Source organism: Pleurodeles waltl, chromosome 9 (assembly GCF_031143425.1).
Source record: "Pleurodeles waltl isolate 20211129_DDA chromosome 9, aPleWal1.hap1.20221129, whole genome shotgun sequence".
NCBI classification, from domain to species: Eukaryota; Metazoa; Chordata; class Amphibia; order Caudata; family Salamandridae; genus Pleurodeles; species Pleurodeles waltl.
In genome coordinates this window covers 178,504,759-178,523,671 of record NC_090448.1, presented here as the reverse complement: position 1 = coordinate 178,523,671, position 18,913 = coordinate 178,504,759, and the positions used below count along the sequence as shown (strand labels likewise).

Genomic DNA, 18,913 nt, shown 5'->3' with positions numbered 1-18,913 from the left:
ATCCAATGTGGAGGACGAAATGACTGCTCTTGCATCTCAAGTATCGAAGTTGCTAGTCCAGACATCAAAACTGCATTGCAGGGCAGAAGACGCTGAAATTGGCTCAAGGCGAAATAACATCCGTATCATAGGACTTCCCGAAAACACGGTGGCCTCCTCCTTGGCATCCTTCCTGGAAGAGTGGTTTAAATCATGGATGCCGATGGAGCACCGCACACCCCGGTTTGCTATAGAGCGAGCCCATCGAGCATTGAAGACCAAGCCCCCACCAGGCTCTCCCCCCGCGACCTGTGATACTCAGATTCTTTATTTTAAGGACAGAGATACAGTGTTACAGGAGGCATGTGCAAAAAGGAATTGTGCTGTGAGGGAGCGAAGGTCCTTATATTTCCGGGCTACACAAGAGAAGTTCAACTACAGCGTAGATCCTATGTAGAGGTTAAGCAAAAATTAGGAGCGATGGAGACACCCTCCCTTCTTCTCTTTCCCGCTAAGCTCAGAGTGGTGCACAGCAACAAAACTTATTTCTTTGAGAGTCCCACAGCGGCATGGACGTGGGTGACCGAGGAGGTCCCTTTGGGCCCTCGGGGGGGGGTGGCTCCCCAAAGAATCGTGAGGCGCTGTCATTGGATAACCAGCTGCAGCGGCCTTTGGGTCACCGGCGGCGCACCCGTTCCAAGAGACGCAGGGAGTGGCGTGGCTCACGGTCCCGCTGCCCTGTTGGTTACCCATTGGAGGGGACAGCGCAGCTGGCACTGCCCAGCATTCAACATTTGCTTGCAGTGGTTAAACAGAGAAGGAGTCGCGAACAGGGGGAGGGGCTACTGGGCACTTGGATGACCCCAGTGACTCTGACATATCCCATAGTCCGGCGCTGTGACATTCTGCTGGGAAAGGAATAAAGAAAGGTCAAAGACAGCCTCAATCTGGTTACGGGCTGGGCGGCAACTGCCAGCTAACTAATGCTCTTTAATCCAAAGCATGAAGGGGTCCACCACTGCCCATTAGATTGGGGTTAAGAACCTTCTAAAGTAGAAAGTTAAATGTTTTATAGTGGCAACCGATGTTTCATGGGGGAAGTATGGAGAGGGGCGGGAGTTGGGGGTGTGGGTATTTGCGCCGGGGTGCATGGCAGTTGTTACTGTTAGTCAGAATCAATGTTTGTTTGCTTTCCTTATCACACGCACAGGGAGGTAGGCAAGCACCGCTCTCTGACAGGTACCATGACACACACCAGGGCAATAATCCTGCTCCATCGGTTCGGGGTCTGGATGGTGTCCAGATGGACCCCCCAAAAAAGCACTTAACTGACATATTCTCACAGGTCACAGGCACGGTGGGCCCGATGCAAATTATTTCATGGACCGTTAATGGTCTTCTAGATAAGGTCAAGTGCACACAGTACTTGCGCACGTTCATCGCCACCGACCTGACATTCTCTCGCTCCAAAAGACCCATCTTCTCAGGGACTGCTGCCCGTTACTGGCCCGTAGGGGCTTTGACAGGGTGTACCAGGAGATGTTTGCTCAGGGATCGAGGGAGGCAGTGGTACTGCTTCACCGCCCCTTTCCTATGGTGGTCACTCAGGTGCAGAAGGACCCACAGGGGCGAAATGTGATCCTGACCGGGAAGGTGGAGGGCCTCACCGTCAACGTTATCAGTGTATATGCCCTTCCAGCGCCTATGCGCAGGACTCTACACAACCTTACTAGCCTGCTCCAAGCTTTTCCCCGGGGGGTCATGGTTCTGGGGGGAGACTTTAACGTAGTCCCTGACCCCATGTTGGATGTGACGGGATCCCCATCAGCCCATAGGCAGACCGTGGCCTCAGGCCTGTCGAACTGGCTGGTGTCCGTGGGTCTGTGTGATGCATGGAGAGTCTGGTATCTGAGGCGCCGGCAGTTTACGCACACTTCAGTGGCAAACTGTACAAAATCTAGAATTGATCTTGTTCTATTACCTGCTACAGATTGCTGCCATCTCACACACATTGAAATTCTATCAAGGGGTATATTGGATCATGCGCTGCTCTGGTTCATACTGGGGTCCACTCAAGTGGGGATTCTCCTGATGTTGCGCATGAATGCATGGTACCTGAAGCACAAGCCCCATGTCCAACAGCTGCGGTAAACACTTCAGGAATATTTTGCTCTCAAAACAGATTTGGTCTCCTCACCGGGTACTCTCTTGGGCTGAGCAAAGGAGTGGCACGAGGCATGGCCAAGAGCCTCGTCTGCTCCCAGGAGCTATCCCAGACCCTACACATTACCCAATTAGAGTCACGAGCCACCCAATTAGAAGAGGAGCAATTTACTCAGCCGACTGAAGTGGTGGCCAGGCAACTCTTGTTGACACAGGATGAGATTCATGATCATTCTTTACAGGTGGCTAAACACCTCTGGCGTGCAGTTAATGCCAGGGGCAATATGGGTGGGGGGGACGAAAATTGGGAAAATGCTTTATTTGTTGGCTTCAAGTCATCAATCATCTAGAATTATCCCTGAACTTTTTAATATGCATGGACAACCTGTTACTAAACTACAGGATGTGGCGTATACATTCGCTTCCTAGTATGAGGTACTCTATAGGGCCTCATCGGCGGGTGATCAGGAACATGCTCACCAATTCTTAATAGCTGTTCCCCTTCCTATACTACCTCATGCAAAGGCAGCTATCCTGGATGACCACATAACAAATGAGGAAATCAATGATGCAATTTCATCACTGGGAACTGGCAAGACTCCCAGACCTAACGGGTTTCCGTCAGAATACTATAAAGTATTTTGAGATGACTTAACGTCACACCTCAAAGCCTTATATGATGAGGTTGACTGACTGGGCTCTTTTCCGGAGGGACTACATATGGCCATTATTATGGTGCTTCCCAAAACGCAGCCGCCGTTATGACTTTGCACAGACTACAGACCAATCTCCCTTAATAACAGTGAGGTTAAGATTTATGCCACGATTCTTGCATCATGCCTTAGGAGGATCCTGCCATCACTGATCCACCCGGACCAGTGTGGATTTATGGTAAACCGAAGCACGCAACATTGTGTACATCGTCTGCATGTGGCATTAGCACAACGTCATCAGCTAACCCCAGACCTGGCACTTCTCTTTGTTGATTTTGAGAAGGCTTTTGATACCATAGACTGGGTTTCTCTTTCTAGTGTTTTAGCATGTTGGTTTGGGACCTAGATTTTGTTGTTTAGTCCGTGCCTTATTTGCCAATCCCATGGCCTGGGTACAGGTCAATGGTATCTTATCCTTATCCTTCCATATCCACCGGGGAATGCGTCAGGGCTATTACTCGCAATTTGCAACTCGCAAAATGTTTTTTTGCTACATCTGGCCCTTTGCGACTTGCAAATTGCGAGTAATAGCGACTCGCAATTTGCAACTCGCAAAATGTAATGCAGAAAGGTGTCTCAGACACCTTCTGCGACTCGCTATGGGGTCGCAAAGACCCACCTCATGAATATTAATGAGGTGGGTCACAGTTTGCGACCCCATAGCGAGTCCAGGCACTCACAGGGATGGTGGCCTGCTGGAGACAGCAGACCACCATGTCCGTGACTGCTTTTTGAATAAAGCAGTTTTTTCTTTTCTTTTTGCAGCCCGTTTTCCTTAAAGGAAAACGAGCTGCAAAAAGAAAAAATTCCGAAACCATTTGTTTTCGGTTTTCTCAGAGTAGGCTGTGGTCCATAGGACCACTGCCTGCTCTGAAAAAATATTTTTATTGACATTCACAAAGGGGAAGGGGTACCATGGGGACCCCTTCCCTTTTGAGAATAAGTTACCATCCACTTCAAGTGGATGGTGACTTCGAGTTGGTTTGCGACCGCATTCGCAGTCACAAAGCAACTCAGCATGGCGATGCGGTCGCAAATAGGAAGGGAACACCCCTTCCTATTTGCGAGTCGCAGCCTCAAATTGCGAGTCGGTACCGACTCGCAATTTGCGGTTGTGCATCGCGTTTGGCCTTTTGCGCCTCGCAAACTGCGTTTTTCGCAGTTTGCGTGGCGCAAAAGGCTTCCTACATCTGGCCCTAAATATGGAGTTTAAATCTCCGCACTATCTATACTGATGTGTGCAGAGTAGGCCGCACTTGGAGACTCTGCTGTCAGGGTGGAGGACTACGCAACATAAGTATGGGGAGGGAGGAGTCATAAAACTCCACATGTAGTTTGCCAATTGCATTTCGTAGTACATTTTGTAGCACTACAAAATGTACTACAAAGTGCAGTCTCAGAATCAGGGCCTATGTCTTCAAATACACACAAATGTGTCTCAAATGTTAGGCCAGACAGTTGTGAAGCATATTAGTTGGCTAGCACTTAGGGCCTGATTTAGAACTCAGCGGATGGGTTACTCCACCACAAAGGTGACAGATATCCCATCCACTGAAATCTAAATCCCATTATAGGCCATGGGATTTAGATTTCTGAGGGAGAAATATCCGTCACTATTGTGACAGAGTAACCCATCCACAAAGTTCTAAATCAGGCCCTTCATGTTTTATTTAGCTATTTTCTACCGCTCCAGCTCATCTACCTCTGCATGCATTAGAAGGCAACTTTGTAATTGATAAAGGGAAATTAAATGTGTAGATGGAGTTCATTCTAGGCTGTGTATTTTCAGACTGAATCCTGTAGAAAGCACACATGCTAAGTAGTGATGGCATGAGAGACCACCCAGGATGTGTCTCATGTGTTTCAGAGCCTGAGGTCTTATACTCCCTGGTTCTTGAGATCCATAGATTACCAGCTGTATCTCTGCTTTTTCAGGTTTAATAGTTAAGTACAGCATTTTAAGGGATCATAGTGAAGTGCCAAAAGGTCGCTCACTTACTGAAGGATGGTTTGTGGCTGGTGCCAAATATTTTCCTCCATCAGCCCATATGAACCTCTCCCAGGGTGCCCCTCGGAACGGTCCACTAAGCATAGTGAAGAAATGAAGTAGATGGGAAATAAAGTTTGCATTTTTGAGACAGATTTTACACTGATTTTAGAACTTATCCAAGAAGGGGAGTTTAAGGATGACGCAGTAGTTCATGTAAGATTATTTGTCAAGAAATCTTTTTTTCAAAAGAGGGGTATCTACTGTGTGTTCAGATCTGTTGTCACTGTTTTACTGTCTTCTCAACAATGAGTGTGTCGTTGTTGGCAACTTTGCATGTGTTTCTACAAAATAGAATTACAGTATGTAATATTGCACGTCATTTGTTAGGTTTGATGAAGGTGTACAGAGAGACAAAGTATTTGTGATTACAATGGCAGTTTTTTTATGTTATTTCCAGCCCTGATGAAGTCACGGGGATACTCCCAAATGACAAATCACATGTTGGATATGATTTGGCTGGGACTGTGAATCGTCAGAAGAGACAGAACTGTCCAGAAATAAACCTCAACAAACAAATTCCAAATGTTTGTAGAGTGCACATTATTTTGGGTGTGTGCCTTGGACCTGAATTCACCAGTAGAAGAGCTTTCAGGAAGTTAAGTCATTTGCTTTGTGGTTCTTATATGAGTTAGGAAACACTATTAGGTACACTCTAGAGATTCAGAAAGGGTTGATTTCGAAACCCTGTGTAGTTGGTAGCACATGCCATGAGCAAAATAAGCCTCCGTAGAACTAAATGCATCATAGAGGAACTTTACTTTTAAAGGCGCACCTTTGTAGCACAGAAACATGACACGCCATATTTTAGTTATTTTTGTTGACATTTTTCACTCAGAATGTGAAGGAGAAAAAAAGCCTCTAGTTTCCTCTCTTCCCCGTGTATGCTTCATCTCACCAGTCTCTTAGACATGCAAAAGCCCTCAAAAGATACTTCCTTATGATTACACCTGTATCATAAGGTAATTTATCAAGCCCTATTTAACACTTTTGCTCCCGTGTCAACATAATGTTCTACTTGGCCTTAATAAAACACTTATAACAACACTTTCTATAGACTTTAATGCCAAAAGTAGGTACCTCTGAACTTTAATCAACACGGTTAAAGCTATTATATCTAGTTTTTCTATATCGATTTTTCCTAAAATTGGGATAGTTAGCTAGTACTTTTCCCAAATTAGCTCCCTTTGGAGCTTACATTCTTTTTTGTTTCAATTGTATTACTTTTTCTAAAAACTCTGGAGCTGATCCCATGCCACTAACGTGTCATACAGTAAATATTAAAGAGGTATTTGGCATGTGCCCAAGAAACCTTCCTTGAGAAGTTTTTTTTGGAGCTTAGTCACAGCATTTATGGACAACTTTGACCACTTTCTTGGCTCTCCATGTCGGAGATTCCTTAAAGCCTATTTTCCGATGTTGCTACTGAAAAAAAGGTATTCAATCAGATGTGGTCATAGATCTTTTGGTTGTGATCTAATGCTGCCTAGTAAAAAGCAGAAGAACGTGGCATACAAGGCAGGAGAGAGGCCTGAATAGTCTGTGAAGCATGCTCTTGGGCCAAACTGCTGATGTTCTATAGAAATGAACCTGGAGGAGTTTTATTTGCATTTTTATTTAAGTAAGAACCAGAACAGTGGCTTTTCAGTCTAAAATGAAGAATTTCTAGAGTGGAGGCATCATTTTGACAATGCAGCCTTGAGGAGGATTCATGAAGAGTAAAAAAAGGAGCTTATGTCTTGTGGAGAGCCTCACTTGAAAAATGCACGTTACCAGATGAGTTGGCTTGGGAGATAGCTAAAACAGTATTCATGAGAATGTGATTATCCCTACTCCTTCCACACCAATCCAAACACCACCCTCAGAGGAACCCTCATTTACAGACCCCCCGTGCCCCGACAGCGTTCAGCGACACCATCTCCAACATCATCATCACGCACGCCCTGGCATCCACAGACTACATACTCCACGGGTACCTGAACTTCCAACTCGAGAACACCAACGACAACAACTCCACCACCCTGCTCGACAACCCCAGCCTCAAGCAGCTCATTGCGACACCCAACCACTCCACCGGACACGTGCTCAACCCCATCTTCTCCGCTAGCAAACACTTCTCCTTCAGCCACAGCACCGAACTCCACTGGACCGACCACCGCTGCATCCAGTTCTCCTTCGGGAAACTCACAACACACCATCATCCACAGCAGACTCCCCACCACAGGAACAAGGTCACCGAAGACTAGCTGATCACCATCCTTTCCCTGAACCCACCAATCAACACCACCGACACAGCAGCCCGCAACCTCAGGCAATGGATCAACGACTGTGCCAACACTATCACCCAGATCAAGAAATCTTGAAACAGTTGCACAGACAGAAAGGCCTTCTGGTTCACCGCGGACCTCCAAGAATCCAAGCAAACATGCCGAAGACTCGAGAAAATGTGGTGCCAGGAACAGACACCGGACAACCACACAGCCTTCAAGAACGCCATCTGCAGACACCACCAACTCATCTGAACCGTCAAAAGAACCACCTTCAAAGAACGCATCAACAACAACACACACAGCTATAAGGAGCTCTTCAACATCGTAAAGAAACTCTCCAAACCCGGCTCCAACGTCAACGACATCCCGCCATTGCAAGAACTCTGTGACTCCCTAGCCACCTTCTTCTACTGCAAGATCACCGACATCCATGACAGCTTCAATGCCCAGACCCCCTGTCAACCATCGAAACCACATACTCACCACCCTCCAGCCACACCAGCCTCCTGCTCTACTGGACCCACATCAATGACGACAACACCATCAAAATCATGAGCACCATCCACTCCGGCTCACCATCCGACCTCTGCCCTCACCACATCTTCAACAAAGTGAGCTCTGTCATCGCACCCCCACTCCGGAAGATCATCAACAGTTCCTTTGAGACCGCCACCTTCCCGGAGAGCTTGAAACATGCAGAGATCAATGCCCTCCTCAAGAAACCCAAGGCGGACCCAAAGGACCTCAAGAACTTCTGACCGATCTCCCTGGTCCCCTTCCCGGCTAAAGTCATTGAAAAAATTGTCAACAAACAAGTGACCCTCTTCCTCTAGGAGAACAATACTCTCCCAATCCGGATTCCACAGCAATCACAGCACCAAAACATCCCTCATCACCGCCACTGACGGCATCAGGACCCTAACTGACAATGGCAAAACCGTAGCCCTCATCCTCCAGGACCTCTCGGCCCCTTCAACACCGTCTGCCGCCACACCCTACGCACACCCCTCAACGACGCATGGACCTGCGACAGAGCCCTGGACTGGATCAACTCCTTCCTCACTGGCAGAACTCAGAGAGTTTGCCTCCCTCCATTCCCCTCTAAAGCCACCAAGATCATCTGCGGCCCAGGGGTCATCCCTCAGCCCAACCCTCTTTAACGTTTATATGGCTCCGCTCACAAACATCCTCCTATCACACAACCTCAACATTGTCTCATGCGCCGATGATACCCAGCTGATCCTCTCCCTCACCAAGGACCCCGCCTCCGCCAAAACCAACCTCCATGAAGGAATGAAGGCCATCGCTGAATGGATGAAGAACAGCTGCCTCAAACTGAATTCTGACGAACCTGAGGTCCTCATCCTCGGCTCCACCCCCTGCGCCTGAGACAACTCCTGGTGGCCAGCCACACTAGGAACCGCACCGACACCCAACGACCACGCACGCAGGGTTCATCCTGGACTCATTGCTATCAGTGACCCAGCAAGTCAATGCCGTCTTGTCCTCCTGCTTCAACACCCTCTGCATGCTTCAGAAGATCTACAAATGGATCCCCACTGGAACCAGAAGGACGGTCACCCAAGCCCTCTTAAGCAGCAGACTGGATTATGGCAACGCCCTCTACGCAGGAAGCATGGCCATGCTCCAGAAAAGACTTCAATGCATACAGAACGCCTCCGCACGACTCATCCTGGACATCCTCCGCCACAGCCACATCACAGCCCACCTGAGAGACCTACACTGGCTCTCCGTCAACAAGAGAATCAGGTTCAAACTCCTCACCCACGCTCACAAAGCACTACACGACACCAGACCAGAATACCTCAACAGATGGCTCTCCTTTTACACTCCGACACGACAGCTTCGCTCCGCCGACCTTTACCTCATCACCGTCCCACACATCCACAGAACGACCGCCGGTGGCAGATCGTTCTCCCACCTTGCCACCAAGATGTGGAACACTCTTCCTATCCACCTGGGACAGACACAGGACTTAGTAACCTTCAGGAGAAACCTCAAGACATGGCTGTGCGAGCAGTAGCAGCACCCCCCTACCTCACACCCCCTCAGCGACTTGAGACGCTCACGGGTGAGTAGTGTCCTTTACAAATTCTTTGATTGATTGATTGATAATAAGCCAAGACTTGCCCAGGGAAATAGACTAGGTATTACAGAGAAACTAGTGAGGCAGATGTTTTGCCAGAAAGAGAATGCAGGAATCTCAGAAGCAAAGGGAGGCAAAGCACTTCTGATGCACACATCTGTAGTTGTTTTTATAGTGTGAATACAATAATACACCATACTTTATAGGGTAAAAAACGGATTTTGAGTGCTCAGTATTAGTCCAATACCGCTGCCATTGTGAAAAAAGAGGTGGTGAAGCCCTCCCTTACCTCACAAAACGGCTATCTTTAATTATTATGATGTTATCGTAGCTGATACGGTTGTAGTTCAAATAATGCTACCCTGACAGCAGGTGTATAACTTTCTTACATATTGGCCAATGGGCGAGATGTACGGCAGACTTGATGGAACTCACCATGCTGCAACCACCGCACACAACTGATATGTCCCTTTAGCAAGTGCAAACGATTTGCTGGTGGGTAGTGGTAACAGCAGGAGTATGCTCCATTGTAAGGATGGTATGTGTTCTTTAATTCACCCAACTAAGATTGATACTTCCTAGCCTCTGTTTCTCTATCTGCTCAATCCTAATTATTTACTCGTGCATAACTATAGTGTCATATGGTGATAAACTAGGTTGTCGTTTTCCTAAGCCTCTTACCTTTGAAAAATACATATTTCCCGATCTTAAAAATGTAACTCTTTTTGTGGTATCCCCCGAAGCCCCCCTCCTTCTCTTTATTCTAAACTAGATCAGTTTGCACATGTTCGACGGCCTACCTAGTTTCTTCCCCATTTTCAATCTATTCTTTCCTATTCCTCCCATGCTTTGCACTGGTTCATATCTCTCTTTACACCCATACCTCTGTGCATGGTTTCTATGCCAATGCCATTTATGATTATTTGTCTGTAATCCTTTCACTTTCTAGCTCCTACTTTCCCAAACCTTAGAACAGCCAATAAAATGTTTCATTTTAAACTAATTTAACCAACTATCGATGCATCGTCTACATTCTGATCTTTATGTTGGCATATAGAAGCTTTAGTACACTCCTCCATGAGTGGCCTATTGTAAATCATTTAAAATGTAATAGAGTATGTCTTTACATTCTTGGAAGATTAATCGTTCTCTCCAATATTTTTAATTATAATAATCAATTGTCGACTTTAAGAGGTTCCAAAAGAGTAGCCTCTGAAAATCATTTTGGACAATTCACTACATGATTAAATAATCCTACTGCCTGAGAAGTGGAGTTTGCAATGCACCAAAACAGTTTATGGGAATTAATGGCAAATATAATGATGTACATTGAAAAAAGTTTGCTAATAATAATCGTGCCACCTTTGATTTGTTACGGTTAGTAGCGATGAAAGCTGCGTAATATTAAGCAAAACATTATTCAAAAATATAAATAAATGTATAATACCCTGCCGTTATTCAATTATTGGAAATTAATGTCTGGCTAAATGATTTGATTCTCTCCTGAAGAAAAAGAAACAGATATTTTTAATACAATTCACAAACTCCTAACTAAAATGGAAATTTAAAACAATAAAGTCGCATGGGCTATTTTATTTTGCATTTGTTTTGCATTTTGTGTGTACATATTGTACATATTGCTTTGACACACAGCAACACTAGCTATCCACAAAAAAACAGGTCATACTAGGAGTTTGATTTGGGATGTCCCCAGGTACAGAACAGAAACTGAAATGTATGTTTTAAATACATTATTTATTTACAATGTTCTTCTAACCGAAAAATGGGCCGGGGGGGGGGGGGGGGGTATCAAAGCACCTAACATGTGTCAACCAGAGGGACAGTTAAATACAGAGGAAAACGGCTATAATTGTTAATAATGTCACAGAGATAGGGGGTGGATGTCGAGATAGAGAGAAAACTAGGGTTGTGAGAAATATGCATAATTTCCTCTAGCGTAAATACATAAAATTTCAGGAAAAAATACAAAACTACGAAGAACAGAAATCTAGCACTTTGCACTATATTTTAGCGTGAAATGCATCCTCGCGTCCGTTTTGGTAGAGGGGATGCATTTAGTGCAAAAACTATTGCTAAATTGCACCTAATGCAAAGAACAACTGTTCATGTTCTGTTTCTTTGCTCTGCTCTCGTGCGCCCGCGTTAGTATTTTGTCCCAAGCTGTGGCTTCCGACATTTCGCACTAGTGTAAGAGAGATTTGGAAAATTACACAAATTCACACCAGCGTAACGAAAACTTCGCCTAGGACGACAGTAATCCTAGATTGCGAGAATGAAATGGGGCATAAAGAAGAACTGACGCTAGAGTCAACCTGCAAAATAATATGCAAGCACCGGAAGATACATTTTTTTTTTTTTCGAAGACCACAACGCGCTATCTTGATAATTTTCAAACAATTCACAATTGAAAACCCTGGCCTAATGAGCGCTTACCTGGCTGCGGATCAGTGTAGTCTACTGTGTAGCCATCGAGCTGCAGCAATTCCTGAGGCTCTGCTTTTTTTTCCCGGTAGCTACACATAGCAAAAGTATATTGGCTGACCTGAGAAAATCACATAAAACATCTGGTTAAGAAAGGTTCACATGTACATGCATGTATAAACAATACAATCGCGTGCTTTCCTTTATCTTTAATGGCACACCATACACCTTCGCTGGTTAAGCGCTCGCCCTTGACATATTCAATCGTCCACAGGTCACGAGTTCCAATTATCACAGGGCCTACTCAGTCTACCTCCTTCTTAAATCGGTACATTAGGCGCTAATAAAATGTGGTAGGTGTAACGCTTATTTATAGCGCTTAGAAACAAAAGAATGGTAGAGCCTTTAAAAAAGCGAACTATTATTGTTTTAAGTAACGGTGTTATGGGCAACAACTTTAAAACAGTAGTAACTGGCTAAAACACCAGCTAAATGAAGTCTTTTTTAATCTTAGTAGAGGTGGTCTGTTTTTTTATGGAGAAAGAAGCTACACGCTTTGAACATTCAATCATTCATCTCAGAAAAGTCTCAGAGTGACACCCTGTCACAAAGAATGTGAGCTAAACTGCTGGGTGCCAGTCATATTAAAGCAATCTTCGAATCCCACTGATCTGCGCAGTTGTTGTCACCGGTGCTGTAAATGGCAGCTCTCACTCCCCGGTGTTGCCATCTGCATGACACGATGCATTCAATGTCAAGGCCTTGATGCCTGCCTGCTCGGCTGCAGGGGCCTGGCCGGGCACTGAATTCCCCCCTAGGACCCCATCAGACTGCGTCAAGAGCCTGCTCGTACTTAGCATTTTAAAGTCGAGATTGTCTGGGAGAAGGCTGTTAGAAAGCAAAGGGTTGTTCCTGCTCAAGGCTAGGAACTCACAGGGAAATTTACTGTCAAATGATTTTAAATGACTTTGCTAAGGTTGTGTCAGTTCCTGGATTCTTTGCATACGTTTATTAGTTTGGACATCTCCTTAACCTCTGGATGAAACTTTGACTTCTGCGATCCTTCTCGGGTCTTGAATGAGTGCAGCAAATGAGGTCATGGCAGGTTGCCTTCGCAGGAGAGGTCAGAGCTTAAAATACCAATGGCGTTTACATTTTCCAGGCCAAGTAGCAGAAGCTTCGGTGGGGCTCAGCCTGATCATTTTAAAAGTGGAATTTTCGGAGGCATTTGCACGGGTTCCTATATTTAGCAGCAACTGCCTCTAATGAACGAACATGAGAGTGAGAAAGTCTAATGTACTGCTGCCCTCTACTGATCTTTGCAACTGCAATTACAAATAAGCATTTTATTTAACAAACACTACATACTTTAATAAGGACATTTTACAGGAAATATTATGTCGAAATCACACACGTTAGAAATTATTCGTGTAGCTTATTCAAGTTCAAACGTACCTAGGCCCGTATTTATACTCCGTTTGCGCCGAATTAGCGTCGTTTTTTTCGACGCAAATTCGGCGCAAAACTAACGCCATATTTATACTTTGGCGTTAGACGCGTCTAGCGACAAAGTATGGGCAAATTGCGTCATTTTTTTGCGTGAACGCCTTCCTTGCGTTAATGAGATGCAAGGAAGGCGTTCCCGTCTAAAAAAATGACGGCGACGCAAATGCGTCGTATTTATACTCCCGGGCAAAAATCACGCCCGGGGCAAAAAACCCCGCATTTGCGCCACTTTTTAACGCCTGGGTCAGGGTAGGCGTTAAGGGGGCTGTGGGCTCAAAATGAGCCCACAGGTGCCCTCCCATGCCCCCAGGGACCCCCCCTGCCACCCTTGCCCACCCCAGGAGGACACCCAAGGATGGAGGGACCCATCCCAGGGACATTCAGGTAAGTTCAGGTAAGTATAAATTTTTATTTTTTTTTATTTTTTTTGGTGGCATAGGGGGGCCTTATTTGTGCCCCCCTACATGCCACTATGCCCAATGACCATGCCCAGGGGACATAAGTCCCCTGGGCATGGCCATTGGGCAAGGGGGCATGACTCCTGTCTTTACTAAGACAGGAGTCATTTAAATGGCGTCTGGGCGTCGAAAAAATGGCGCAAATCGGGTTGAGGCGATTTTTTTGCCTCAACCTGACTTGCCCCATTTTAAGACGCCCTAACGCCATTTTCCCCCTACGCCGGCGCTGCCTGGTCTACGTGTTTTTTTTCCACGCACACCAGGCAGCGCCGGTCTGCTAGCGCCGGCTAACGCCATTCCATAAATACGGCGCCCGCATGGCGCTTCAGAATGGCGTTAGACGGCGCTAAAATTTTTGACGCTAAACTGCGTTAGCGCAGTTTAGCGTCAAAAAGTATAAATATGGGCCTTAATGCCTTTACATGCCTAGTTTTCTATTTTTCAGGCAGTCGCATGCACCAGATTCCTACCCATGTGCAAGTTATGTACGGCCTTATTTATGAATGGTTAATAATGGCATTTACATGTACATTGCAAACTTACACCCGTTTTTCTAAATCCAGATGTGCACTCAGAATTCTGCATAAGGCATGCATAGATAAGGATAAAGTCATTTGTTCATCACTTTCCGACCTCTCTGTTGCTATATTTTCTGGAACTTTGCACATCTCCTACATGTCATGTGAGAACTGGGCAGATTGCTGCACAGTCCTACACTCTTGTACCACTCACTCATGAGCCAAGGGGGTGTCGATTAAACAGATAAGCGAGGGAAATGCAGCGCTGTTAATCAATTGAAGTTTACTCTGTAAAGTAGATTTTGCAGAACTTTTTGCTGTGATAATGCATTTTACGTAACTGATGAACCTTGAAGGCTCAGAAACAGTTAAATCAGTTTCAAGTCTCTACAAGTCCACTCGGTTTCGAGGCTGATAAAATGAGTAACCTTGACTTGGGTATCAATAAACATGGAATATCTGTCAAAAGTGCCAGAAAACGTCTATATGGATAAATGTGCACTCTAGATATGCCTATGTTATGTTAAGTCATTTATTAAGAATACTAAGGTAGAGATTCACACAATTTACACAAGTATTATTTTAAGTCATATGCAATAGAATTGTCCATCTTTAATCTGTTTAATAGAATGAGCAACGAAAAGTGAAGGATTGCGTGACTGGCATCCTTGGCATGGTTTCTCCTACCTTTTTGCATCCTGACCTCCAGTTTTTCTGACTTCATTTTTGCTGGCTTTTAGGATTCTGGGCACTTTACCACTGCTGACCAGTGCTAATGGGCAGGTGCTCCATACTCTATAAACCATGGTGTAATTGGCTTCTCCGCAACTGGCATGTTTAATTTATTGGTAAGCCCCTAATAAAGTACATTATTTGTTCCCAAGGCCTTTAACTGAAATGCTAATAGTGGGCCTGCCACACTGATTGTGCCAATCACTACAGTAACCTTTGAAACATGTTTCAGGCCTGTCACTGCAGACCCTGTGTGTGCATTTTTAAACTACCATTTCAATTTGGCAAGTGTGCTTGCCTGCCAGGCTCAAACATTCCTTTTTATTACATACACGTCACACTTAAGGGAGGCCCTAGTTAGCCCCAAGTGTAGGTTGAAGTGTACTTAAAAAGTTGGCCATGTACCTTAAAAGTTAATATTTCCAAGTAGTGAAAAACTACTAAATCCATTTTCATTACTACAAGGCCTATCTCTCCAATAGGTTAACATGGGGATTGCCTTAGAACACCCTTTAGGGGTGATTTCTCAACAGGAGCAGATAGAATTTTAGAGTTTGGTGTCTCTTGACTCACAATTTAAAAAACACATATTTTACTATAGTTGATTTTACAATTGCACGTCCAAAAATGCCACTTTTAGAAAATTGTCATTTTCTTACTTTACCCATCCTGTGCCTCTACCTGTCTCTGAATAAATGTCTGAGGTAGATGACAGCTATGTTTTGTGCATCCTCTCTAGACAGTCACACACAAAGAGAGCTTGGTTGTGACATTTGCATCCAGATGGCGCATCACAAGGCTGATAGGTCTTCCTGGGCTAGGAGAGTGGGAGGAGCTGACACACCTCAATAGGGCTGTGCGCTTCCTCACATCAAGGACTGCATACCCCCTCATACAGTGTCTAGAACCAGAGAAGCAAGGGTAAGGACCTTGTGATATTCAAAGGCACCTTTGTAGTCTCCCCCACTTCAAAGGCACATATAGGGGGTCATTCCGACCCCGGCGGGCGGCGGAAGCCGCCCGCCTGGCGGGAACCGCCAGAAGACCGTACCGCGGTCAAATGACCACGGCGGTCATTCTGACTTTCCCGCTGGGCCGGCGGGCGACCACCAGAAGGCCGCCCGCCGGCCCAGCGGGAAAGCCCCTTCAACAATGAAGCTGGCTCCGAATAGAGCCGGCGGAGTTGAAGGGGTGCGACGGGTGCAGTGGCACCCGTCGCGATTTTCAGTGTCTGCTAGGCAGACACTGAAAATCATTATGGGGCCCTGTTAGGGGGCCCCTGCACTGCCCATGCCTGTGGCATGGGCAGTGCAGGGGCCCCCAGGGGCCCCACGACACCCGTTCCTGCCATCCTGTTCCTGGCGGTTTTTACCGCCAGGACCAGGATGGCTGGAAGGGGGTCGGAATCCCCATGGCGGTGCTGCGAGAAGCGCCGCCATAGAGGATTCTTTGGGGCAGGGGTAAACCGGCGGGAAACCGCTGTTTGCCCTTTTCTGACCGCGGCTTTACCGCAGCGGTCAGAATTGCCCATGAAGCACCGCCAGCCTGTTGGCGGTGCTTCCTCCGTCCCCGGCCCTGGCGGTCCATGACCGCCAGGGTCGGAATGAGGCCCTTAGTCTAGAGTCAAACCTCACTATTTAGTTCACTTTGGGGTCCTGAGGAGAGGGACTGTCACCTTTCTACTTGCTTTGCTTTGTTGGCCTGCTGCCTGCTGACTGCTGTATTGCCAGGAGGGACTGCCACTTTGCAACTTGCTCTGCTGTGTTGGCCTGTTGCCTGCTGCTTCTTGCAGATAGGAAGAATTGAAACTGCTCCTCTACAACCTCTTTAACTCAGGAACTCCATGGGTTTGACGGCTTGCCCCCTGCTGTTGAAGTCTCAGGGCCATCAAAGACTTCGCTGGCATCCCCACAACCGTGGATGCCTCTAAGGATCAATGCTTAGAACTTTCCTGATTAGCACAAACCCTGCACCCCATCCTTAGTTGTATCAAGGGAATCCACCTTGATTCTCAGCCGATCCCTACTTCTGCCAACAGCTTCCCGATGAGCCAATTGCAGCCGGTGACTCTGCTGCTGATGGAGAACGTGATATCAGAGTGGATTCAGTGTGGCTCCCCCACCCCTGTGTTGCTGGAGAAACCAGAGTGACGGTGCAGTCCCTGATTGCTTCAGGAGGCCTTTGATATTTGGATTTCTGTAGCCACTCCCCCGCCCTTTTGTTGCCAGAGCAACCAGAGTGACACCACAGCAACCAGGCCGCGGGAAGGTACTGTGATTTTTATGACTGCATGGGCTTTCTCGAGCAGTGGGAGCTGTGAATTCACAATTGTGAGGGACTGAGAGAGGTCTCGCAAGTGCGAACCACTTTAGGGACTAGTGGAACAATGTTTGTGTCTCGATCTCTGCCCAGGGTGCAGACCTAAAGATATTACCTATAAATGCCCTTTGTGAATTCCCAAAGTCAAAAACGTAGATGTTTCGTCTAGGTTTAGACCAAATGTCTAAGTTTAACTTTGTGGATCGGGCCCATCAATTTTAAGTATACAAGGAAAAAACAAAACAAAAACAAAATAAGGAAAATAATAAAAGGTTTAAGAAAGGCATGTAGAAAGGAAATATGTCTCAATGAAGATAAATGGAAAAAGGTCTTCCTTAGAATGTCGATGGAAGTGTTAAAACACCCATGTTTTAAAAATATTCTCCAAAGGTGCATCTGAAATGCAGGCATCTCAAAAGATTGGCCAGCTAATGCATATCTAAATTGAGCATTCCTATTGTGTCAATCACTTATATCTTCACATCTGCAAATATTTTTATAGAAAGAAAGGCTCAAGTGGGTTCAACCAGGAAGGAGCTTTAGCACAGGTCTTAGGCAAGGCAGTTATGTGAAGTCTGGTTACTGACTGGGGAAATAACTCAGTACAAAACAGAGTGTGAGCATCCTGCCACCAGGCACATTCAGCTAAATATGATGACACATCTCTTTCCAAATATGGATGTAATCACTTTTTTGGAGTTCAGAGAAGTTCAATGGAACAAAGTCAAATGTTCCATCCAAAGAAGGCATTGCCGTTTTTAGGGGTACTCCCAAAGTGAAAGGGTTACACAAACTAGACGGAGGGAGCTGGAGAATGGCAGTAGTTGTTTCTACTTGCCTGTTGGAAATGGCCCTTTTTGCAGAGTTACCCCCAAGATTTTTGCCTTCTTCCTCCTATTTTTTCTGATCTGTTTTGATGGTTTATTGTCTCTGTGCAGTTTACCACTGCTGATCAGTGCTAAAGTGCAAGTGCTCCCTATGTAAATTGTATTGGTGATTCCTTTATCCATGATTGGCATAGTTGATTTAGTAGTAAATCCCTAGTAAAGTCCACTCAAGGTACTCAGGGTATTTAAATCAAATGCTACTAGTGGGCCTGCAGCATTGGTTGTGCCAACCACACAAGTAGCCCTGTGAACATGTCTCAGACCTGCCACTGAAGTGTCTGTGTGTGCAGTTTTAAACTGCCAATTCGATCTGGCAAGTGTACCTACTTGCCATGCCCAAACCTTCCCTTTTACTACATGTAAGGCAGCCCTAAGGTAGGCCCTAGGTAGCCCGAGGGGCATGGTGCAGTGTATGTTAAAGGAGGGACATGTACATGTGTTTACATGTTCTAACAATGAAAAACTGCCAATTTCGGTTTTCACTTTTGCAAGGCCCATTTCTCTCATAGGTTGACATGGGAGCTTCCTTTAATGGTCCTTAAAGTGTAGTTTCCCTTTGAGAGCAGATCGAGATGTGGAGTTTGGGGTCTCTGAGCTCACAATTTAAAAATACATCTTTTGGTAAAGTTGTTTTTTAAATTGTTTGTTTGAAAATGCCGCTTTTAGAAAGTAGGCATTTTCTTGCTTAAACCATTCTGTGCTTCTGACTGCTTCTGTATTCCACGTCTGGGTCAGACTGATAGTTGGGCTGTTGTGAATTCCCTCTAGACAG

At 45.8% G+C, this 18,913-nt stretch overlaps 1 protein-coding gene across 13 annotated transcripts in view; it reads right to left on the bottom strand.

The window, feature by feature from the left end:
* The window catches only part of CADPS (calcium dependent secretion activator), a 1,450,780-nt gene that overhangs the window by 606,648 nt on the left and 825,219 nt on the right, over positions 1-18,913 (bottom strand). For all 13 annotated transcript variants that reach the window (XM_069206526.1, XM_069206531.1, XM_069206527.1 and 10 more), the window contains exon 10: positions 11,734-11,842. In XM_069206526.1, the coding sequence (XP_069062627.1) occupies positions 11,734-11,842 (109 nt within the window). The remainder of the gene's footprint in view (positions 1-11,733; positions 11,843-18,913) is intronic.